This window comes from Rhinopithecus bieti, unplaced genomic scaffold (genome assembly GCF_001698545.2).
Source record: "Rhinopithecus bieti isolate Rb0 unplaced genomic scaffold, ASM169854v2 scaffold_7681, whole genome shotgun sequence".
NCBI classification, from domain to species: Eukaryota; Metazoa; Chordata; class Mammalia; order Primates; family Cercopithecidae; genus Rhinopithecus; species Rhinopithecus bieti.
Window position 1 is genome coordinate 7,110,273 of NW_016806571.1, and position 24,928 is coordinate 7,135,200.

Here is a 24,928-nt window from a genome sequence, read left to right on the forward strand (position 1 = left end):
GGGGGGGAGGGGGGAAGTTCCAGTATGTACCAGGTGGTCCGTTCTGGGACTGAGGGAAAGTTCTAGTATGTACCAGGTACACTACTGTGGAACTGAGGGGAGGTTGTGGTATATACAGAGAGACCACTCTGGGATTGAGGGAAAGTTCTAGTATGTACCAGGTAGACCACTCTGGGACTGAGGGAAGGTTCTAGTATGTACCAGGTGGACCACTCTGGGACCGAGGGAAAGTTCTAATATGTACCAGGTGGTCCATTCTGGGATTGAGGGAAAGTTCTGGCATGTACCAGGTGGACCCTCTGGGACTGAGGGAGAAAATTCTAGTGTTTACCAGGTAGACCACTCTGGGACTGAGGGGAGGTTGTAGCATATGCCAGGTATACCACTCTGGGACTAAGGGAAGGTGCTGGTATGTACCAGGTGGACCACTCTTGGACCGAGGGAAAGTTCTAGTATGTACCAGGTGGTCCATTCTGGGACTGAAGGAAAGTTCTGGCATGTAGACCTCTCTGGGACTGTGGGAAGGTTCTGACATATACCAGGTGAGCCACCCTGGGTTTGGCTGAAAGAAAGCAAGGACCCTGACACATCACTGCCGAGATTGCCAGGGACAGGCTGTCCTAGTGAACATATAGTTACTCCTTTGCCCCATTTTGAAACCTCAGCTCTGGATGGGGAAAGGAGGCTGGGTTCCCCAGGACAGAAGAGGGTTCCCCTTCCTCTGTGTGGGCAACCCGGTCAAGGAGAAGGGAAGCGTTAGCCCTTTGGGGTTCCTTCCGCTCTCTCACCAATCTGTGTTGCCTAAGAACATGGCAGGGGAGCCTCCTCTCTTTCCCAGTGCTTAGCAGCAGAGATTTTGCTCCTGACCCTTCATAGTTCATACCTGCTCAGCTCTTTCTGTTTCTTCAAAGAGGACACTTTTGATTGCATGGGTTGTTGTTGCTTTTTCTTTTCTTTTTTCCAGCCAGTGGAGTTTGGAACTTGTTATTAAAACAGACTTGGCTAGAGATCTTGGTTGGAGGCTGGCTTTGCATGAAGAATGCGTTCGCCTTGACTCTTCTCGTTCAGCTCTACAGAGATGCTTTTTGAAAACAGACTCAGGGGGGATCTGGGAGGTGGCCATCCGGGCAGTGGGCCAAGTCTGGAAGGGCAGCTTCAGAATTGGGCGCCTCGGAGACTCACCGGGCAGATCTCTGCCTGAGAAATGCCGATGCTGCTCACGTACAGCACAGAAAATGTACCATCTCATTCAGGCAACAGACTGTTAATGGACAGCGAATATAATGCCTTATTTGCTACCCTGCCAGCCTTAGGGATTGACAAACCTAATTAAGTTCACTTAATGATTTTAAGTAGCTGACAGAAAGGTTTGTGTCTGATGTGGATGGAGGGAATGGCGACGCTTTGGAGGGGAGAGCAGGATGGAGTGGCTGGACTGGGTAGAAGGCATTTGCCGGCTGGGCACCATGTCTCAGCTTCCTCCCTCGGCCATTTAGTGGGCTCAGAAGGAGGGAGTGTTCTGCATCCCTTTTTGCTGCTGGGGCTTGTCTGGGCCCTGGCTGCTTAGGATAGAGCTGGCAGGTACTGCAGAGGAAAAACACTTTCTCCAATTTCTCAACTGTGCAGTTGATTTGCTCAGCAAAAGTCTTCTTAAATGGGCTGTCACGAAGCTTGGGTCGCAGTAGGCATATCCATTAGAACAATATATGTGAAGAAAAAGCCCTGCCACATCCCTCCTATTATCTGTGTAATGGACTTCAGCTCTAAGATGAAGACAGGAGCTGATGGACTGCTTTGGATTCCTGGGACCATCCCAGGCCATGTCAAATGCTATCATGGCTGGGAATGTGTGTCTTGGCTCTAGGAGTTTTTAACTTCTGCACAGTAAACTGGAGATGAGCTGGACATTCAAGGCCATACTCAGGAGTTGGGAACACAGCCCTCCTGGCTCCATCCCACTCTCAGAAGTAATTTACCACCTCCGGCCTTGGTTTCCCCTCTAGGCATAATGACACCAGGAGCACGAGTAAAAGTCAACACAGAGCTTCCATGGCTTTCAAGGCCCATAGAGATCTTTCACAATGAGTCTGGCTCGGTGAGGAAGCCTGTCTAGAAATAAGAGAGAAAATGAATTTTCAGCCAGGCTGAGCAAGCATGGAGAATCACTCAGACTCTTCCACATTCTCAGTTCAAGGTTTCCGGGCATTCTGTGCTCACTTTTGGGGGCTGAGCCTAAAGGCTCCTGGCTCTCTCCTGTGCTCTTGTGTGCCACCAATTAGGAAGGCCTGCTGCAAGGATGTTCCACCACAGCAGACGGAGGCCCATCTCTGGCAAGTTCCTGTTTTGCTTTCATTCTCGAAATCTGTGTGGTGTATGTTGAGCTCTGCTGGGCCCTGGGTTTTGATGGGGAAAGACATTGCTTCCTGGAGCCATGACCCAGCAAGGGAGGTGCCTATGCACAAAAATACTTGACTTACAGTCAAATAAATGCCAAGTGCTCTAGGGAAGGAGTCAGGGGCCTCTTTGGCCCCTGCCATTCTTTTGACTTGTGTGGTTACATATGGAGACAGTATCAGATGTGGGATGGGAGCTCAGGCCTCTTGCTTCCCTGGCCACTTTTCCCATCATCTCTTGCAGAACCATCCAACTTCTTGAATCTCATTTATTCTCATATGTACTCCATACCATCAGAAAAGTAGAGCAAGCTCCTTGGGATGACTGGGGGCATGAGGGCTGTCTGGGGCTAGAAAGGCCTGGCATCTACTCTTCTTGGAGGCATAGGGATGCCTGCTCCCTGTTTCTCAGAACACATAAACATTTCCTCTGTCCTCTGTTGCTGTGTTGGCTTGTGGCCTGGGGAGCTGACATGGTACCAGAGATGGTAGCACTGCCAATGGTGAGAAGGCCCAGAGAAAGAGTGGTTTGTACCTCTCTTCTCACCTGACCAAAAACATCTTTAGGAGAGTAAACTAGCAGTCTTTTCTGCTTGGTGAGGACTAGTTTCAAAAAGTAGAGTGGAGTGAAGACTGGGTTGTGTAGTTGGTAGGGCCCTGGACAAGTGGCCAAAACTTTTAAGGTGCCATCTTGGTTTTTAAAAGAATCTACGTAACGTGAGTTTTCTTTTCTTCCAACAATGGAACCCTTTCTTTAGCATGAGATGCTAATTTATTGCTCCTGTTTTATATTACATGCTTACTAGTAACATGTGCTTCCTCAGGCAGTGTCACAAATGACATAACTCCCCCTCTTTCTTTGAGCAGAGATTATTTGAGCACGTACTATAAGTTAGACACTTATGCCTATGGCTGGGAGTGTAGCTACTTGTGCCTATAGGTAGGAGTGTAGAGATGTGTAAAATGTGGACCTTGCTCCTGAGGATTTCAGACAGTGATGTAATTCACATTCTTTACTGACCTGGGAATTGCTGAAGTCTCTTTTAGTTGTGCCCCCTTAGAGTTAGAAGTTACTCAAGCTGGAAAAACATTGCATCTGGGCAATGAGAGCGAAGTCAAGAAATACTTCAAATAATGAAAAGTCTTGGAGAATGGTAGAGCTATGGGTGGAACTCTCACTAGGCAATGGGGTGTGCTGGTGGGAGCAATGTGGAAGGTGTGGGTGGGACGCCAGTCAGGCAGTTGGAAACCCAGGTGTGGGACTCAGGTAGACATAAAGATATTCGAGTCATCTGCATAGAGGTAAGAGTGGAAGTTATGAGCACTGATGAGGCTCCCGGCGTGGGGGTGGGAGGAACATAGGTAGAACTGGATTCTTTGCTTCAAATATTGGAAGCTCAATTATCTCCTAAATTGCAGGCTTTGTGTTTAGGGAAAGAAGGGGCTAAGAACACAGGGCTACATTTTCAGAGACATTAAGAATTATGAAAAACATATGCATCTGTTGACTTGTAAGCCAAGCTGTGGATGTTACCAAGAAAATCTTGAGCAGATTCAAACATCCTGTTATTTTAAAGAGGTTCACTTCGTGCCATTTTGAGCGACTGCCTCCTAAACCAAGCTCATGGGCCGGATCTGTCTCACTGCTTTGCACTCTTGATTGTGGAAACTGAGCAATCAAAAGCAACAACTTGTCCCAAACGTCACAGTAAATCAGTGTTAGAAATAAGATTTAAAGCTCAGAATTGCTAATCTACTCCTTGCTCCAATGATCTGGGATATTTTCTGAGAAAGAAACAGGGCCAGATCCTTCCAGAATTATGAATGTTTGATTTGTATATATCAATGCCTGGTTGCACATTGCATGCCGAGCCACTGGCCGCATCTCTTCTCCTCTTCTTGAAGGGCTGAGGCTGCTCACTTACAGCTCAGAAAATGCACAATCTCATTCAGGCAACAGGCTGTCGATGGACAGTGAATATATTGCCTTATTTACCACTCTGCCGGCCTTAGGGATTGACAAACCTAATTAAGTTCACTTAATAATTTTAAGTAGCCCAGGTCTACTTAAGTTCGCCCAAGGCTGTCCTGAGCCAGTGGTGCCATTTGGAAGACAGCAGAGGAAGAAGGTTCCTCTCCTCCAGCTTCTTTCTTCATGCTTTCTGAGCTTCACACTGAGGCTTCAATCACTTCCCATTGGGCCCCTCACAAGACCTTCCAATATCCCCCATGCTCTGTGCTTTCCACCCTTCCAGCCTATCTCCATGCTCAGTGGCTCTTTTATGTTTTCTTCTTTTTTTTTTGAGACAGAGTCTAGCTCTGTCACCCAGGCTGGAGTGCAGTGGTGTGATCTTGGCTCACTGCAACCTCCACTTTCCAGGTTCGATTCCTGTGCCTCCGCCTCCTGAGTAGCTGGGATTACAGGTGCGCACCACCATGACCAGCTAATTTTTTATATTTTTAGTAGAGACAGTGTTTCACTATGTTGGCTGGGCTGGTCTTGAACTTCTGGCCTCAAGTGATCTGCCCACCTTGGCCTCCCAAAGTGCTGGGTTTACAGGTGTGAGCCATGGTGCCTGGCCCTCAGTGGCTCTTTTATTTTGGAATGGAGTCTCTTTCTGTCACCCAGACTGGAGTGCAAAGGTGCAATTTCAGCTCCCTGCAACCTCCGCCTCCCAGGTTCAAGTGATCCTCCTGCCTCAGTCTTCCAAGGAACTGGAATTACAGGTGCATGCCACCACGTCCAGTTAACTTTTTGTATTTTTAGTAAAGATGGGGTTTCACCATGTTGGCCAGGCTGGTCTCGAACTCCTGACCTCAAGTGATCTCAAGGTCTGCCTGCCTTGGCCTCCCAAAGTGCTGGGATTACAGGCATAAGCCACAGTGCCTGGCCTTCAGTGGCTCTTTATTACCTGTATACCTAAATCCAAAACACCTGGCCTAATATTCGCACTCACTCTCTCCCAAAAAGATTTCTCAGGATTCTCTGACACAACCTGGTTGGCTGTTCTTGAACCCACAGAGAACATTTCTGCATCTCCAAGCCTCTTCTTTCCCTGAGGGCATTCTCTGGAATGCCTTGTCCCTTTTCCATTTCCCCAAGACATAAATTTTCCTCAAGCGCCAGCTTATAAAAAGCCCATTTTCTCCGTGATGGTTCATCTGACTGCTCTTGTATCTGGAGGTCATTGCACCTGCTGAACCCTGGTCATGATCTGTTGGAACCTGCAGGGTGCCTGTGTGCTACTGTTTGCCTGTGGAGGTCCTGCGATCTGGCAAGAGCTGATCAAATAGCCTTTTCCATCCTCTGTGCTTGATGGAGGCTTAATATATGTTTGCCGACAATGTGTCAGCCAACGACATTTCTCCAGTCACTTCTTGATTTCCTGTCTTGCCCAGATCCAGATACCTGGATCTGCCATTATATGCCAGTGACTTCCAAATGTGGTTACGCATGAAAGTCAACTGGGGAACTTTAAAAAATACAAATTCCTGGTCCCAATATGTCATCTATGAATCAGAATCTTTGTGTATGAGATCTGGGGCTCTGAAAGAAAAAAATAAGTTTTCCAGGTGATCATAATGTTCATTCAAGTTTGGAAATCATTGTTCTACACTGTCCTGCTAGTTTTAAGCCTTTTCAAAAGTACTTTCTCTTGTTTATTTATTTTTCGTTTTTAGAAATGAAGAATTCAGGGAGGGAAATTCTGAGGTGGTTTCTGCCAGAAAGTAAGATTTTGCTGCATCATAAAAATTTGGGAATGAAACATTCATACCTTAGAATAGAACCTGGAATTGATTTCAGCCTTGAATTATGAGGTTTTGTGGAGAAGGAGCATGATCAATGCTCAGTGTAGCTAAATGAGGAAGAGACATTCTCAAGTGACACTCTGATAGATGCCCAGACTTGAGAGCTATATTCCTTGGCTTATTTTGTGACATACCATCTCTCTCTCTCTTTTTTTTTTCTTCCAAATCTAACTCACTTCTTTTATTTGGGCACACAGCTAGACTACATTCCCCAGCACCCTTTGCAGTAGGTGTGGCCATGTGACTTTTTTTTACATTATAAAATGTTTTATTAATGAAAACAAGCTTTGAGAAACATGGCGCATTGCAAAAGCTAAGAAATTCATCCACAGAACCCTGAACGCTTCTTGTGTGCACCATGTATTGCAGACTTTTTCCAAGTCACATTTAATGTTATCAGTTGAGCTACTAAATTCAGAGGAGTCTTATTTCTCACTGTTTGAATTTTTAGGAAATATGATGAAAGCACATTGTTAACCACTAATCTTTACAACAGCCAAAAATGAGCTCATAATAAAATACATTTTGGCTATGTTTCAAAGAATGCTTAACAGGTCAACAACATTCTGCGTTACTGTTGGCCTTGTGTCTTACACACAATAGATGCCTAACATCTAATGACCAAGACCTTCAACTGAATTATGTAACCCATTTTCTTTGATTCTTACATGTGCCAAATTTTAGACCGTAACCTGAAATGATGAAACAGAAGCCACAGTATGATACTACAGGTGGTGTGGTAATTCTAACCCTGAAAAAAAATCCCAATGACTGAAAATTTTTGTTTTCTAGGTATGAAGCACAAAACCAGCCCAGATAAGGCAAACAAAAGTCAGTAAGGAAATCCGAACAGAGCAGATGGGAAGGGAGGTAATGTGAGGGGAGCAGAAGTGATGATTCATAAAAATCTTCCTGTTCAAGGTTTCCTAAGCTGTTTGCCCACTGACTGGCTGAATGGAAAGGATTCCAAGGCCAAGGAAACGGTTTCCCTTTCCTCTGGCCTTGGAATCCTTTCCATTCAGGGAAGGAAAAGGGTGGAAGGGGCCTGGATCCCTGAATGATCAGGTGGAAGCCCACCCACCAACCAGCATGCTTATTTTTTATTTCATATGAGCAGGAAATAACATTGCTTTTGTGTACAGCCGCTGGAGTGGAGATGTAATGTTACTTCAGGTGGTGTCACCCCCACTCACATACATGTGGCACATGCCTAGGTACTCAGGTGTGTTCAATGCACCTGGCATTGTTGAGTTGATGACTGACACACTCATGGGGGTGGGAGGGATGGGTGAACTTGGTCCTTGACTGGCTACAGGAATCTGCAGTATTCTTCCTTCACAGCTATAGCCTTCCCCTGACTGCATACTCCCACACTACTCCAGGACTAGGCACAAGTCTGAGTCAGGCAGAGGGCATTAAGGAGCTTGGCCCAGAGCTCCAGATGCAGATGCAGCTTTCTTGTGCTAATGTGCTATTTGCACAGGCTTCAGGCTCATTGACCGGGTTTCTGTCATGTTCTGGAGGCCTGGGGCCTCATCTTGTCCTGGTTTTTCACCTGGGTCCTGACCACACAGCCATATCCCTCTCTGGATGACTGATCTGGCACCCCAGTTCTACTAAGGCTGTGCCTGGTGTGCTCCTACAGGTCAGAGTCCTTTCTTTGGCTCTTAACTGCATGGCTGGGCCCTGCAGGTATAGGCTGACCTCCTCATGGCTGACAGGGTCTTCAGGTGGCCCAGGCCTAGGTGCCATTGCACAGTTCTTTCATATCAGCTGCTGATATGTGGTAACACTTGCTGCCTGTTGCCACTGAGATTCATGGAAAAATTTTTTTGACCATGAGACTATGGTGTTTGGAAACGGGTGAGAGTCTGTGCTAGAAAATTGTTCCTTGAACCAGGTGTGGTGGCTCATGCCTGTAATCCCAGCACTTTGGGAGGCTGAGGCAGGTGGATCACTTGAGCTCCAGAGTTCAAGACAAGCCTGGCCAACATGGCGAAATCCCATCTCTACTAAAAAATACAAAAATTAGCTAGGTGTGGTGGTGGATGCCTGTAAGCCCAGCTACTCGGGAGGTGGAGGCAGGAGAATCACTTGAACCCAGGAGGTGGAGGTTGCAGTGAGCTGAGATGGTGCCACTGCACTCCAGCCTGGGTGACAGAGGGAGACTCCCTGACAAAAAAAAAAAAAAAAAAAAGAAAAAAAAAAAGAAAAGAAAATTGTGTTTTGAATCCTGACTCTTCTGTTTCTTAGTTGTGTGCCTCTGGACAGATTATTTAACTACTCTGAGTCACAGTTTTTCATTGATAAACTGAGGACATTAAAATCTGACTTACAATGATGAAGATTAATGGGCACAGATGCTTGGTTCAGTGAGAACACCATCCCTCTTCTCCTGTCCTCGATCATCATGGCCCCAAGAGGCATAGGCTATGGGCTCCAGGTGGGACCCCAGCTCTGCCAAAGTCCCCTCAGCCTTGCAGGCTGCTGATGAAGCAAGGGACTCTGTTCCCACCTCCCTTATCACGAAGGTAAGGAGAATAAAGCATAGTGTGCACACGAACTGTTTTGAACCCCTCGGGGAAAGACTTGATGGGTTTAGTCAATGTAATTTACCCTGCATGGCTTACAATTGCTTCTGAGACCACCATTTTCTCCCAGTTCAAAGAACTGACTCAGCCTAATGCCAATAAGCATGTCAATGTCCCCAGCCCCTGCAGCTCCGGGAAGGGACACTTGTGCTGCCACAGCAGGTCATGAGTGGAGAGCACCTTTTGTTTTCTTCACCCACTGTGTGAATGAATTGGTTTTGCCTGAGTGTGTGTGTGTGTGTGTGTGTGTGTGTGTGTGTGTGTGTGTATGGCATCAGGGCAATTCAACTCCCCTCTGGAGAGGCAGGTGAGACATTCCTGTCCCTTCTGTCCCATTTCCAACTTTAAGCCTGCAGGGCTACTGTGGGGTAAGTTCCTGGCATGCGTCTGCTGAGAGTGGATGAGCAAACACACATCCACCTGGGGTGGTAGTCATTGCTCTTTGCTTCTGTTGGGGGGGGAATGCCCAGCAGAGGGAGGACGCATCACTGGCAACTAGACAGGTGCCTGTTGGGAAGCAAGGAGCCCCAACAGCTGTGGCTTTACTGGGCTCCTGCTGCTCCAGCTCCCAGGACTCGTGTTCTGTGATGCCATGGTCTCATCTTCCCACCAGCCTCCCTAATTAGACGGAGATTGAGAGCTGGGGCTGTATTGCTTATCTGAGTATGCCCATCACCTGGCACCCAACACTGCAGTAAATGTTGGTTGACATAATGCCTCAGGGGATTTTGGAGGTTTGTACATTTCATGCTTGAAAACCTTCACAGGATGCTGTCTGGTGAAGTGAAAGGAGGGGAGGAAGGACCTCCACAAAAGGGCCTCTATGTTTAATGGCAAGTTCTTGAACCCCTCTGGGCCTCTGTCTGTTCAGCTGAAAACAGGGAATGACATCTACCCTAGCTGCTCAGATGTGGGCCTGAATGAGCACCTTGTGTTGTGAAGGAGCCAAGCACCCGGGAAGTGGGCACAGGGCTGCCGTGGATGGGGAGACGTGGGCAGAGTGAGGAGGTGCAGGAGCTGCCGGGACTGTCAGCCAGCTTATCCAGCAGAGGGGCAGTCGGCGAGTGACATCTGCTCCTCCTCATAGGCATCCCTTTTCCCTGAGGTGGAGGCAGAGGCAGAGCAGTCACAGATGAAAATGCTCCTAGGAGGGGCAGACAGGCAGGAGGGCAAGAGTGGATGTTGGGGGCATCCCTGGGCCATGTGCTCCTAAGGATGAAGCAGGGCTCTATTTAGCACAGTGCACCAACCTTGTGGCTGGGGTCTCCTGTTGATCCTTTCATTGAGAACTTTATTCTCAATGAAAGGGCGATTTGTTAAATGTATCGTATAACTAAAGGTTATTTTTATGCCTTCGTTAGACTTGGTACATGAATAGATTTGCAAATTAAAAATGCCTATCAGAGCCTATGCTCCAGTGTTGGGAAGGAAACACATGGTGTGGGGATAGTCAAAGGCATGGCAGAGTGGGAGGCACCTGGGGACGGGACACAATGGCCTGGAAGGATAAGGGGAGACTCCAGCTGTGAGCCTGAGAGGAGGCGAGGCAGGCAGGGAGGGGCCAGGCGGGGAATGGTCTGCAGCAGGAGATTGTGGTGGGAACTGCTATGATGAATTTCAGGAGCTGGCAGAAGCAAAGGGAAAGCAGTAAACTAACGTGAAATTAATAAGATGAATGTGGCCTAAAAATAATCGAGAACCTAAATATTTTGTTAATAACAATGGCTATCGACCAGGCGCGATGGCTCCCACCTGTTATCCCAGCAGTTTGGGAGGCCCAGGCAAGAGGATCACTTGAGGCCAGGAGTTCAAGATCAGCCTCAGCAATGTAGCAAGACCCTGTCTCTACAATTGTTTTATTTTTTAAATTAGCTGGGCATAGTGGTGCACGCCTGTATTTCTAGCTATTAGGGAGGCTGTGGCAGGAGGATTGCTTGAGCTCAGGAGTTTGAGGCTGCAGTGAGCTGTAATAATGCCACTGCACTCCAGCCTGGGTGACAGAGTGAGGCCTTGTCTCTAAAAATTAAATTAAAAAATTAAAAAACAACAGCAACGGCTACTGTTTTTCAAGTTTCTGCTACATGCCAAGCCCCATGCATGTACATGAAGTATGTACTGTATTTCAGGCAGTACACAGGAGGCAGACCAGCCTAAGGGTTAAGGGAAAATTATTTAACCTCCATAGCCCTCAGATTTCTCATATTAAAAAGGGGATTAATTATAGTATCTACCCCAAGGGGTTGTTTTAAGGATGAAATTAGATAATGCATGTTAAGTACTTGTTACATGACTGGCAGGCAGTAAGCACTCAACAAATGCTAGCTCTAATCATCATTTATAACTCTTGAATGGCTTTATCAGGATGCTGTGGCTCAATTTACAAAAATGTGAATTAAACAGAACATTTTTTAGGGGCGTGTCTAGACCTGCAAACTGAGGCTTACCGGAAATCTCTGGATTTCCACTTACTGAAATCTACTACTTCTCTACACAGATAAGAACAAGTAATAAAAATGCTCCTCTAATGCCTTTCTCATCACAGAAAGATGCTACACAAAGGGAGAGTGTTGTTACTGACAGCATCCCATATAAAATGAGAATTCTGTCAGTGATAAAAATTGAATAGAAAAAAATCTTGGCTCTTTGGAGTTTCTGGTCTAAATGCATGAAGGCATAACTCTCAGTTTAACCCATCTCATTTGAAAGATGCATTTGTGAAACACAACACTTGTCGTTTAGGACAAAGGATGCAAAGGGAACAGGAAATCTAAATATCTCCAGAAGGAACATTTTTTCTTGTTAGACTATGTATATAGTGTACGGCTAAAAGCCTTTAAAATGATAGTGCTGAGGAATGGAGTCTGCATAGGTGTGATAAGTTGTGTACTTTATATTTGACTGTACAATTGCTGTGATTTGTGGGACATGATTTGATCCATGGTGTTTCCAAATCCATCTCATAATGAGTTGAACTTAGCATGGCTTCTGCTCTGTAAGCATGTCAAAGCTTAGATGGCGTGGGAACATTGTGTTTAATTTAGTAAGATATATAGAGAGAGGAAAAACTAGGGGTATATCTCTGCAAGAGACTGACAATTAGAATCAGGGGAGAGAACTTGCCTTTCTTCTATTTTGAGAAAAGGTAGAATTAATTCCAGCAGAAAGAGCAGCAATTGAATGGGGGAGGTGGGGCTGATAAAATGGGGAGAGGATGAGGAAAAGTAGCTATGTGAGGTGGATGTAAAGTAATGAGATAACTTTTAAGCACACATCAAGCTGATATTTGAATTGGTGTTGTCCTTCAAAATTACCCTGAGAGCATTTATCTGTATTCGGAAGACATTGCCACTGCTCAAAACATCTTAGGCATTGCTCTTGGAGATTTTTCTTGTTACTCGTTATAGTATGGTTGTACAGTTAACATAATTCTGTAATGATGACAGACTATTACATTCCTTCCATCACTTTACATGTTTGTAAGTGGACAGAAGAAATATCATTCCATGGATCAATGCCTCCCTGTCACTAGGCTTTATGTACCTATGACGTATTCACCGAGCCTTCCTGAGGACTACTGTGTGGTGGGGGTGATCTGACTAGAGCTCTTTTCTCTTAAGTGCACAGCTCTAGTTCTCTCTATCACAAGGACCAGGGCACCCAATTAGGATCAAAGTCTTTCTTATGAAGTGATTCCAACAGGAATGTGACCAGAGACAAAGAAAGCACAAGTACCAGGCAAGTCCCTAAAGATAATTCCTTGTTACAGAGTAACAAATGCTGTTTTGGTTCATCTGATGGGGCACAAGTGTTGCTCTGATACACAGAACACTTTGCAGTAGTATTTATTATAAAGCAATCATATCTGTTTTGTTGGACATAGGTTGAAGAGAGGAGGAATGTTAGATAGATTCCATCAAGTGAAATTCTCAGTTTATTCAACTGGAATTTGAAAGTATATGCAATTTCCCTCAATACATCATTCTGTCAATGCATATTTATTGGGCATACTATGTGTTAAGTATGGTACTAAATATTCAGAAAGCAGTGTTTTATAAGACACACATAATCCCTGCCTTGTTGGTTTGTATATTCAGATATAAAAAAGATAGTAAAGAGTGATAAATTATTATAAGGATGTTTCAAGAGCCATGAGAATATATTGTGGGTACATATAGAGTATAGGTGTCTGGGGATAATTTTTTTTAAGTGAAGGAAGAGTAGTATTTAGAGAGATGGAAGGTAAAGGAAGAACATTAAGTTCTTCCTTTAACTTTAACATGGCAACTGCAAAAGCCTAGAAGTAAGAATGTAGCATGGCATAACTGAATGGAAGGAAGGGGAGATTGAGAGAGAAAGAATGGTTTAAGAAGCAGCTGGTGAAATTAGCGCTGGACAGATCACACATGGGCTTAAATAAAGGTCTTATTAGGGAGTTTGAAAGGCATCCCAAAAGCCACAGGAAGCCACAGAAGGATTTCCAAAATAGGAAAATGGTCAGTTTTATATTTCATGTAACAGCCAGGGCCAATACCAGTGACTAGAGCCCGGAATCTCTTAAGTGCTAACTTCTAAGCCCTAATAAAGTTGCTTTAAAAATTTTGTAATGTGTGAAGGTTGAGGAACCTGGGAGCAGAGGTGATTTGGGACAGCATAGGGAATAAAATTTCTGCTGCCTTCAAGGTTCAGGGTTGGGGAGCTGTCCACAAGGCAGGTGCTGAATAGCTGAAGCCAGGAGCTGCCTAAGGAAGCTTCATGGGATGTGGGGCGGGTGGCGCCAGGTGTTAACGCCTACCTCAGAGGTGGGAGGAAGAGAGCTAGTTTTTCTTCGTCTTTTATCCACTCTATTTCTCTATTTTCCTTGCTTATTTCTTCCTCTACTTTCTCCTTTCTCCCATTTTCATCTTCTAGCAATCTGGGCAGCTATAGCTGACTCTCCCTGAAGGAAGAGGGAGGAGTACACTTGCTCTTCCATCAGTGACTTCTCCTTATAAGGAGTCAATAGAGCATTGTGAAAACAAATTCATAAGAAGTCCACCTTTATCTAAGGGTTGGATGACTGCTTATATTGCTAAAGTGGTCATCCTAGACTCTTCTGAGGCATTAGGTGGGGAGATATTGTCATTATTATATTACGGTTATTAGTAGTTGAGCATTTAGTGTGGATCAGGCAGTTAACCAAGCACTTTACTTCTCCAAACCTAAGAGGAGACTGTGTTGTCTGTTTTATAGAACATGGCTTGACTTGGAATATCAGTGGTTGTGATTTGTGCTATTTGTTTAATAAATTATTATGGAGACCAAATAACTGAAAGATGAGGATGGAAGATGCAGAAAATAAAATCTATTAATACTTACTCTGGGTAGACTCTTTCAATAGTCATTTCGTTTAGTCTCATAACAATCTTGTGAAATTATACTGTTATTATCCTCATTTTACTGATGAGGACACTGAGGCTTAGAGAGCTTAATTGGCTGAGGTCACACAACTAGTAAGTGACTATGTCAGTTTTGAAACTTGGCACTATTTGATTCCAAAGCCTCTGCACTTTCATCCAGAGTGCTTTTTAGTTTTTTTGGGCCAGTCACATCTACAGTCTAGTTTGATTTTAGCAAATGAAAACTGCTGCACCTCGTTTTCCTTCAGTACCATTTGCCTCTGGGTCTTGATGCTTCCCATATCATCTGTACCTCTGGGAGGGCAGCTTCCAACCTCAGAGCATGTCAGTGGTACGCAGGCTCCCAGCGAATGGAAGCACTCTTCTTTTCTGCAATTGTACACTTATTAGGTCACGAGACATCATCAAACCAAGCTGTCTTTTGTCTGAATCCCCACTGGACAGTTTGGTCTCAGTATCAATATTGGAAATGTCAGTCTGGTAAACAGCCTTTAACAGGGAAGAAGGAGGCTGAGAACAAAGTCTCCTTCAAATGAAACTCTAGAGGATGAGAGTGAACAGAGTCAACATCTTACTTGCTTTAAATCCCCTGGAGTGGCTATGAAAGAGATAAGACTTGCTGGATTGAGGAGAAAAAAAAAAAAACCCTTTGATTCATCTGAATTAATTTTGCCTCTCCCAGGAGGGAGGATTCTTTTACCACCCTCCTGTTCTCCACCAACTGCATGCAGCTCCACAATCCCCAAAGACAAAAAACTAAACTATAGTGGGCAGAGCTCACACTTCTTCTTTCTCCACTTAAATCCATTTGTCCTGGGGTCACTGATTCTTGGAATGTCCTTGGGCTTTGATCTTTAACCCACACACATCTGAAGGAGTGGGTAGCTGGTGCTCAGAGTGAGAACAATGCCTTCATCCTTTGACAGCACTGATGCAGTTAGGAGCTCTTGGACATAGCAGATTGTGGGGTTTGGGTGAAAAATGTGAAACCCAGCTTTACACTTATAAAGCTGTATGCCAACTAGCATCACCCTCCACCTTGCCTTGAGCCCTCTGCTCTCATTTTTTGAAGGTGGATCCACCAGGATGGTAATTTGAATATGTTTTAGGAGTCTCAGGCAGAGGCTGCTCTGGGTTGTAAGGTTTGACTTTTAGCCCATAAAAGATGGCTCTCCCCCATCCAGATCCATTTATCTGTCCCCTCTATAGAAATGGCCCCTCGCCCCTCTTTTGTCTGGAACAGATCAGCACCCACCATGAGGGTTCAGGATGATACGGCAGGGTCACATGAGTGCTGCCATGCAGGGCCATCTTTATTCAAGCACAGCTTGCTCCAGGCCGACTGCAGGTGGCAGAATAGTGTCATCCTGGGGAGACAAGTAGCAGCAAACCCTCCATGGTTCCTGCTCCATTGGAGAGTCGCGTGGAATTAATGATTTTCCAGTTCAAACCTCTCAGCTTAAAGGCGAGGAAACTGAGGCCCAAAGAAATCAAGGATGTTGCTCAAAGTCACAGAGGCCATTAGTGATAGAGCCCAAATAGGAACCAGGACCCCAGGTAGAAGCACTCCTCTGTTTACTGAATAATTTGCCATCCTCCTTATCAACCTGCCTCAGGACCTGACTCAACAGAGAGCACTGGAGTCAGAGTCGGGCCTGGGCACCAGTCCCAACTCTGATACCAACTTGCTGGCGCTTCACCACTTTGATTCTGTTTCTCTCCTTATAACAGGACAGGAGTGGTAAATGATGATAAGGCCTGTCCTACCTACCTTGCAGGTTTTCTTGTTAATAAGGACAAAATAAAAGTTAAATGGGAAAGTAAAGCAAAGTCCATCATGTAAGAGAACATGCTATATACATGTAAAACCAAACTGTTATTTGCTAGTAATGTGAGTTGTTCAATTTTGTTTTTCCTACAGACACTGTGGGTAGCCAACCAGGACATACCAGTGGTCCTGAGACAAGTGTTCAGTAGCCTCATCATCCCTTGGAGAAGCTTGTAAACTGCAGAAAGTGTGTAACCTGCAGAGAGAGAGAGTGTGTGTGTGTGTGTGTGCACGTGCGCACATATCTGTGTGGGGGCACATCTGCATGTGCGTCTTGGGTGAAAGGCACGGGGAAAGAGAAGGCATGATTCCTTTTGCATTTTAGCTGATCGAGGAGAAGGGTATTGGGGGAGATGGGTAGAGGCCTACCTGTCAGACACGTCGAGGAGAGGCAACACCGTCCACTGCCACAGGCTCAAGCCTTCATAGGCGGTGACATGCCAGACCATCCTGCCTTGCTCCTTCCCGGTTTTGTTCTCCACTAGCACCAAGGACACGTTTCCCCTCAGGACTCCACGAATGAGCCAGGACATTCGGAGCTGTGAGGGCGAGAAGAGTCAGAGGACAAGGTATGATTGTTGAAAGTTCTACTTTCTGGAATTCTCCACTGAAGCTTCAAGGACCTTGCCAGAGACTCGGCTGGGTTCAGCCTGGTGAGAAGAGCTGGATGCCCACCACCTGTCTCCCCAAGAGGCTTTCAGTGAAGTTCAAGTGACCTGTTTCCTAGGATAACTGAATGAATCTGTTAATTTTTTTTTCTTGGGCAGGGACAACTGATGGGCAGTTTTGGAACTTTGTTCAGGTTGATGTTATCATCCTACCCTTCACAAGATTCTGCCTGTGAGGTGATATCAAGATCAGTGGGGTAGTAAATGAACTTCCTAAAGAGTAGCCAAAGATTCTTGCCTGTGGCAAGAATTCACTTGTGACCTTTGGACAGATTCACTTTGTGACCTTGGACAAATGATTTTGTGACTCAGTTTCTTTTAGTGATTTAGGTATCATAGATTTATATCTCTTCCCCAAAGACTCTAATAATCTCATTTGAATGGTGTCATGTCACCTGTCAGCTAACTAAAGACCCAATGACTTGATACCTGTGGCCACTGGCAGGCAAAGGCCAGACAAAAATCTACAAACCAAGATCTTTTAATATGGGCGTCTTTCAAAGAGGATGCCCACTTTGCCAAAAGGAAGTTACAACTGTCTGTTTTTCATTGTGTCTTTATTAAAAGTTTCTGTGGCATTGTTCCTAAACATTTGAAAGGGAATTGTAACTAATAACCTTTCTAGGAAGGTTTAAGTACGGTCATATTCAGAGGTAGGACATGCTATAAACAAGGTTTCTCGTCTTTGTGTTTAAAAACTTAGGACAACTACATCGTATCATTGCCCAAAATAATCCTGTCCAGATCCTGTAAGAAAAAATGGCAGCTATTGTAGAAAGAAAGGTAAAATATGTCTTATGGCAAACTGGCAGTTTCATCAGAGTAAAGGTGCCCCCTTGTCATTGATTCTCTTCAAATACCTGCTTCTCTGTAAATTACCACTCCTTTGTCTTCCAGTCCTTGATACATGGTTGCCTCACAATTTGATTGAAGAGGTTAAGAACCATGACTCACCACAGCCCCAAACTTCCCACTTTCTTGCATATAAACCCTTCACTAATAAGGTCACACCAGGGCATTGGGGCCCTCAGGGACTGATCTACTTCTGAGACCCTGGACCTCGTAAGCCTGGTCTATAACCACAGACTCTTCACTTATACCTTTCCCATTTCTCCATATCCTGGGTAGCCAATATGCATCTTCACTGAGACCTCCTAGGATAAATGAATGAATCTGTTAATTTTTTTCTGGCCTCACTTAGCTTTCTTGTACCAGCTGGATGCCATGCTTGGAAATTTCAGCTCCCAGCCCATGCCATGCAATGCCTAGCTTGGGCTCATGCTTGACACAAGCTTTCTCCTTTTGCTCCTTGGCTGCAGAACATTGCTAATTTGAACCTCCATGAATTCAGACTGTTGAATCTCAATACCCTGGATGTGAGGTGGTACTTGTTCATTCTCTGTTGATTTCCACAGTTGATTTCTGGACACACATAGTACAATGCGTGTTTCAAACTCTCCCTCACATACTGACACTGTCACCCCCTAATGCCCACTTCCTGATCCACTGATTTGATTTCTACTTTACTGAGAAAGATCTACTATGTCAGGTACAATATCCTTCAGCTCCCTTCTCCCTTTTTAGTGGGCAAAGTGTTTATTTATTTATCCCCCTTTCTTTTCCTTTTCTCTTAGAGGAAGCTGCATCCTTTACTGTCTTCCATGTTAGCCCTGCACATTTTCTCTTCCCCAGTCTTTGCTCTTTTAGTTACTGCCCTCCTTTCCCTCCTTTCCCCAACATCTCAGAGTTGATCTTCTGGCTCCTTTGTCTACAAATAAGATCAAGGTTCTCCCATTCTGGAGAAATATCCTTTATTTGATCCTCTGGGCTCCTCTGGCTTGCAACCATTTCTTTGCCCCATTCAGATGCTCCCATCTTGAACAGCTGGGATGTAACTGCTGCTTCTAGTGCCTTGTTGCTCATGCTCTCCTTAAATTCTTTCAACCTAGTCTCTGGATAATTTCCTCGTTACTCTAGAAAAATAGAGTAACCATGTCCTCTATAACTCTGTGGACTCTTCAGAGTCTCCTAAAGTGCCTCTTCCACTCCACTCTTTCTCTCTTCTGAATTCTCTTGTATATTTCTGTCCCATTCTCCTGTTGATCATGCTCATCTGTGACTCGGCATGGTTTCTCATTCCCTATCAAAAATCATGGCATTTACATTCCTCTATTATCTGAGGAAATCAACTTTTTCATCACTCAACAAATATTTGTTGAGCACTTATGCTGGGTCACATGAATTCTCCATTTCAGAATGGTCTAAGACCTCTAGAATCAGAGTGTTCTGAATTCAAACCTGTTTTTGCCACTTTGGCCTAGTTATTTAATCATTTTGAAGCTCAGTTTCCTATTCTCTAAGATGAGAATAGTCGTATCTCCTATAGAGTTATAGGGACTATTAACTGAAATAATAATTGATGTAACAAAATATTAAAAAGGCATTTTGGCTGAAGCATGGAGGCAGTGGGTGCTGCACTTCAAAGGAAGTGTAAGAGCACAAGGGTGCAGAACTTTCAAGAGAGGTGGATAAAAATGAATGACATAATTCTTAACCCCACACTCATACTTTTCATATTACAAAATGCTGGAGGTTGACTTTAGGAGAGAGTTTTTGGAAGGTGCTTTTGGCATACCACAAGTTCCACTTCACACTCTTGCTAAGAAGAAGGTGGGAAGGGGGTTCCATCTTTATCTCAAGCCAAGAGAGAATGGTTTTATGATACCACATCAAAGACTTGATACTTATCCCCTGCAATTTTGGAAACACAGTGGATTAGTGTCTGTCTCCTACCTGGAAGGTCTAAAGTTTGACTAGGGGCTGGCTAGCTGCTCTGGCGGCAGAACAATGCAAGGTGGCAGCACTGGGCGGCCTGCACTCCCAGAGTTTGCTGGGGCAGAAATGCATGAGTGTTGCATATGGGTGGGAGGAGAACCATGTATAGGCGAACCCATGCAGGGTCACTGTAGAGCTTGCCTAAGAGGAAGGTAAATAGAAGGTAAATAGACAATAGTAGAAAGAAGCTGCTGGTATCTTGAGATGCCCAAGAGTGGAGGAAGGTGGAAGTGACCACCTACAATAGGGATGCACATACCCGCCAGGGCATGGTGACTCACGCCTGTAATCCCACCGCTTTGGGGGGCCGAGGCAGGTGGATCACTTGAGGTCAGGAGTTTGAGACCAGCCTGGCAAACATGGTGAAACCCCATCTCTACTAAAAATACAAAAATTAGCAAGGTGTGGTGGTGGGCACCTGTAGTCCCAGCTACTGAGGAGGCTGAGGCAGGAGAATCCCTTGAACCCGCGAGGCAGAGGTTGCAGTGAGCCGAGATTGTGCCATTGCACTCCACCCTGGGTGACAGAGCAAGACTCTGTCTGAAAAAAGAAAAAAAAAAAAAAAAAAAAAAAAGATGCACACGCCCTAAGTCAAGGCAAAAAATTCCAAGCCATAGTGGAGGGAATGAGGAGAAAGGTGGATCTACAAAGGAACCCCAAAAGCCCCTGTGTGAGAAAGAGTAAGCCTTGGACATTTGTCACATCCAGAGAACACCAATGCAAGATTACCCAACAGTCTCCAAAAAGAACTTTCTTTCTCCCCTGAACTCCTCTCACTGTCTATGCTTACAGCCTCAACAGGTCAGAAGTCAATAAGATGACAGAAGAGGGGGACAGGCTGGGTGGAGAACTAGAGAGGCCACTGACCACACCCTTTCTCCCATTTCAGGCTTTCCATCTGCAATAGGACCAAGTGTGGAGGGGGCAGGAGAGGGCAGGAAGGATGACTCTAAAGCAAGACTGAAGTTATGACTGGATGAGCAATGCTGATTACTAAAAGCCTGTGTTTTGCATTTTAAGTGACTGAAGATCTGTCTGCATTATCTTCGAGTGACCAGAGAAGTAGCCTGTCAGTTTTCACCTAACAACCCACACAAGGAAGCTGAATGAATGCAAGTTCCAGACTCCCCTACACCAGTCTACTTGCCAGATTTGCACCTGCCTGGCATTTCTATGCTTCTATACTTTTTATTCTTCCATTTACTCTACCTGCTTTTTCCTTCTGTCCCCTTAAAAAATGAAATCTCTTTCCTTTTCAGGAAGGCTTTTTCTTATCATCCATCTCAGAAACAACCTCTTCCTCCTCTTAAATCTTCTAACTAAGGTTATTGGGACCTGCTGCCTTGTCTTCTCTCTCTACCCTTGGTCATGAATTCCTTCAAGGCAAGCACTGTCTTATTCATCTTATGTCCACAGTGGCTGTCAAGCGAGGGCAGGTGGTAGGAACCAATCAATGTCAGCATGAATAAAATTGCATATCTATATACGGAGACACTCTCGTCTTTGCCAGGCTTTCCTCTTAGGGGTAGTCAATCAACTTTCCATCCTAGGAAGCTCCTTGGCACTTTCTTACATTCTATGGGTCAGGGACCAGGGAAGGGGAGAGGTTCCTCACTTCCCAGCCACTTGGCTATATTCTAAAGTGCCTCCTCCTCAGCCGCTCCCTGGAACCTTTCAGTTTAAAGTAGAGTCTGCTGATGGTATGAGCATGTTGGCAAGATGCAGCCCTGTCTTGTCTATGCTGGGACCAGGGGAGAGCCAGCAGCTGAGCTCTCTCCATCTTCCTGTTCTGTGTTTTAGGCCAATCAGGCTGGGCAAAAGAGAGAGAACTGGACTGGCCACCCAGGGATGGCCAGTCCTTAGCCTTCTGAGGAAATCCACCAGGATGCTTCCTGGGATTAGTCCTTAAGGGAGATTATTGTCTACTCACTCACAGATAGTTACTGCCTTCCTACTCTGTGCTGCATACTCTGCTTTTGAAGATGAGCTCCTGCCCTCATGGAGCTTATCATCTAGCCAGGAAGATAGAATTTAAATGAATGATTACAAATGTTCTGATTGTAGCATAAGGTGAAGTAATTGGAGCCACTTGACAGTCAGGACATATGACACAAGATAATCAAGGCAAGACATATGACATCACACAGTAAAGACTTAGGTCCAGGCAGCCACTGGACCCAACTGTTCAGAGCTAGGAACAAATAGGAGAATTAAAGAATTAACTTCTGACTGGGCGTGGTGGCTCACGCCTGTAATCCCAGCACTTTGGGAGGCCGAGGCAGGTGGATCACCTGAGGTCAGGAATTCGAGACCAGCCTGGCCAATATGGTGAAACCCTGCCTTGACTGAAAATATGAAAATTAACTGGGTGTGGTGGCAGGCACCTGTAATTCCAGTTACTCAGGAGGCTGAGACAGGAGAATTGCTTGAACCCAGGAGGCAGAGGTTGCAGTGAGCCGAGATTGTGCACTGTACTTCAGCCTGGGGGACAAGAGCAAGACTTCGTCTCAAACAAACAAACAAAAAGAATTAACCTTCTTTCATCTTATAATGATACCTCCTATGTTTATAGCAGAAGACACTCAACTAGCCACAACTCAAGCCAAGGCATGCACTGAGTTTCAACAATATCTCATTCTAGAAATAGATGCAAAAGGCCTGGAATAAGATTGCAAACTAGTAGCCAGTGAATGGCTGGCAAATGTGTATTTTTGGCCATTTTTTTTTTTCATCCACTGAGTGTTCAGTAAGGGAGTATATCCAGGCAGATGTTCTTCCTCAGGATATAAGCAGTCCACTGGCTAGCCATAGGCAGAAGAATGAAACTGGGTCCCATCTCTCACCATATACAAAAGTTAACTCAAGATGTATTAAGGATTTAAAGGTAAGATCTCAAACTATAAAAATCCTAGAAGAAAACCTAGGAATAACCCCTTTGGACATTGGCCTAGGCAAAGAATTTATGACTAAGACCACAAAAGCAAATGCAACAAAAATAAAAATTGACAATTGGGACCTAACTAAAGAGCTTCTGCACAACAAAAGAAACTATAAACAGAGCAAACAGATAGCCTACAGAATGGGAGGAAATATTTGCAAACTAAGCATCCAAGAGGGGATTAATATCCAGAACTTGTAAGGAACTTAAACAAACCAAGAAAAAAAAAAAAAAAAAACAAATAACTTCATTAAATAGACACTTCTCAAAAGAAGACATGCAAGCAGCCAATACACATACGAAAAACTGCTCAACGACAATAACCTCAGAGAAATGCAAATGAAAACCAATGAGATACCATCTCACACCAGTCAGAATGCCTATTATTAAAAGGTAAAAAAAAAAAAAAGATCTCGGTGAAGATGCATAGAAAAGGGAATGCTTATACACCGTTGGTTGGAATGTAAATTAGTTCAGTTGCTGTGGAAAACAGTATGGAGATTTCTCAAAGAACTAAAACAGAACTACCATTCAACTCAGAAATCTCACCACTGGGTATCTACCCAAAGGAAAATAAATCACTTTACCATAAAGACACCTGCAGTCACATGTTTACTTCAGCACTATTCACAATAGCAAAGTCATAGAATCAACCTAAGTGTCCCTCAGTGGTGCATCGGATAAAGAAAATGTGGTGCCTACATACCATGGAGTACTACAGAGCCATAACAAAGAATGAAGTCATGTTCTTTGCAGCAATGTGGATGTGGCTGGAGGCCATTATCTTGAGTTAATTAGAAACAGAAAATCAAATACCGTACGTGCTCACTTATGAGTGGGGGCTAAACAATGAGTCCACATGGACTTAAAGATGAAAACAATAGATACTGGGGACTCCAAAATGTGGGAGAGAAGAAGGGGGAAAAGGACTGAAAAACTACCTACTGGGTAGTAAACTCACTATTTGGGTGACGGGTCCAACAGATGCCCAAACCCCAGCATTATACTATTGCATAATGTAACAAACCTGCATGTGTACCCCCTGAATCTAGGAAAAAAAGATACAAGCAGTCCAGAGCCTATGTCTTTCCCTTGGCCTACTTCTCACCTGTAGTTATAATCCTAGTTTCTTTCACATTATACCTCTAAGAACCAGTCAGTGGTTTCCTGCTTAGAGTATGGTCCTCAGACTGGTAATCTTGTCTGGTAAAATCAGTGTTACCTGGGAACTTGTTAGAAATGCAGAATCTGGCCGGGCACGGTGGCTCACACCTCTAATCCCAGCACTTTGGGAGGCTGAGGTGGGCGGGTCACAAGGTCAGGAGTTTGAGACCAGCCTGGCCGCTATGGTGAAACCCCGTCTCTACTAAAAATACAAAAATTAGCCAGGCATGGTAGTGGTGGGTGCCTGTAGTCCCAGCTACTCAGGAGGCTGAGGCAGGAAATCACTTGAACCTGGGAGGCAGAGGTTGCAGTGAGCTGAGATGGTGCCACTGCACTCCAGCCTGGGCGATAGAGCGAGACTCTGTCTCAAAAAAAAAAAAAAAAAAAAAAAAAAAAAAAAAGAAAAGAAAATAAAAAAGAAATGCAGAATCTTTGGACTGATACCAAATCCCTGTCCCTGTGCTCCTGTGACTCATCCCACAACCTTTCCAGAATGCACTGGAACCACCTGCCCTTTGCGTCAACATTCATTCTTCAGTGGCTTGTCCAGCCATCCTCTTTCCTTGCCTGCTGACTGTGGCATAACTTGGAGTCTGTGCTTCAAGGCCAATGTAGATTAACTGTGTGACCTTAAGCCAACCACTTTCCTCCTCTGAACCTGTATTTTGTTATAGACAAACTTGTGATAATAACCACCACACCTTCCCTGCCTGCCTTAAAAGGGGGTTATGAAGTATGAGATGAAGAACGTGGAAGTAGAGCTCCTGTGATACTGTGAATGGCATGGTGAAACCAGTGGTTTTCAACCTGGGGTGCAAATTAGAATCAGCTTTCCAGACTACCAATGTCTGGGCCCCACTCCAGAGACTCTGATTTAAGTAGATGTGTGTAGGTCCTGGGCATCAGCAGATTTTAAAATTTCTCTACGTGATTCTAAAGTGCAGCCTGGGTAGAGACCTCTGGGGAGCTGAGCTACTTAGTGCAGGAAGGGCCTGGCCCTCTCAGTGAGGGGTCCATTTTCATCTTGGACTTTGAGTAAGAGGCAACTCTTAATAACTTACAAATGGCTTAAAATGTGCCCACCATCACCAAGGTATAGAGGCAGGGATTTTCCTGCAGCGGGGAGTCTGCTGCTCTCAGCTAAGGGCCTTCTTGGGGCTGTTACATCACCTCCAGAAAAAGACTGGAATAACTGAGAGAGAGAGAGAGAGAGAGAGAGACAGAGAGAGGGAGACAGGGAGAAAAGGAGAGGGAGAGAGAGGGAGGGGGCGGGGAGAGGGAGAGAGGGAGAGAGGGAGAGAGAGA

General features: G+C 44.9%; 1 protein-coding gene across 1 annotated transcript in view; it reads right to left on the reverse strand.

The window, feature by feature from the left end:
* ALK (ALK receptor tyrosine kinase) overlaps positions 1-24,928 on the reverse strand; it is a 540,180-nt gene that overhangs the window by 93,306 nt on the left and 421,946 nt on the right. Inside the window, exon 9 of the mRNA XM_017877049.1 lies at positions 16,388-16,557. Within this exon, the coding sequence (XP_017732538.1) occupies positions 16,388-16,557 (170 nt within the window). The remainder of the gene's footprint in view (positions 1-16,387; positions 16,558-24,928) is intronic.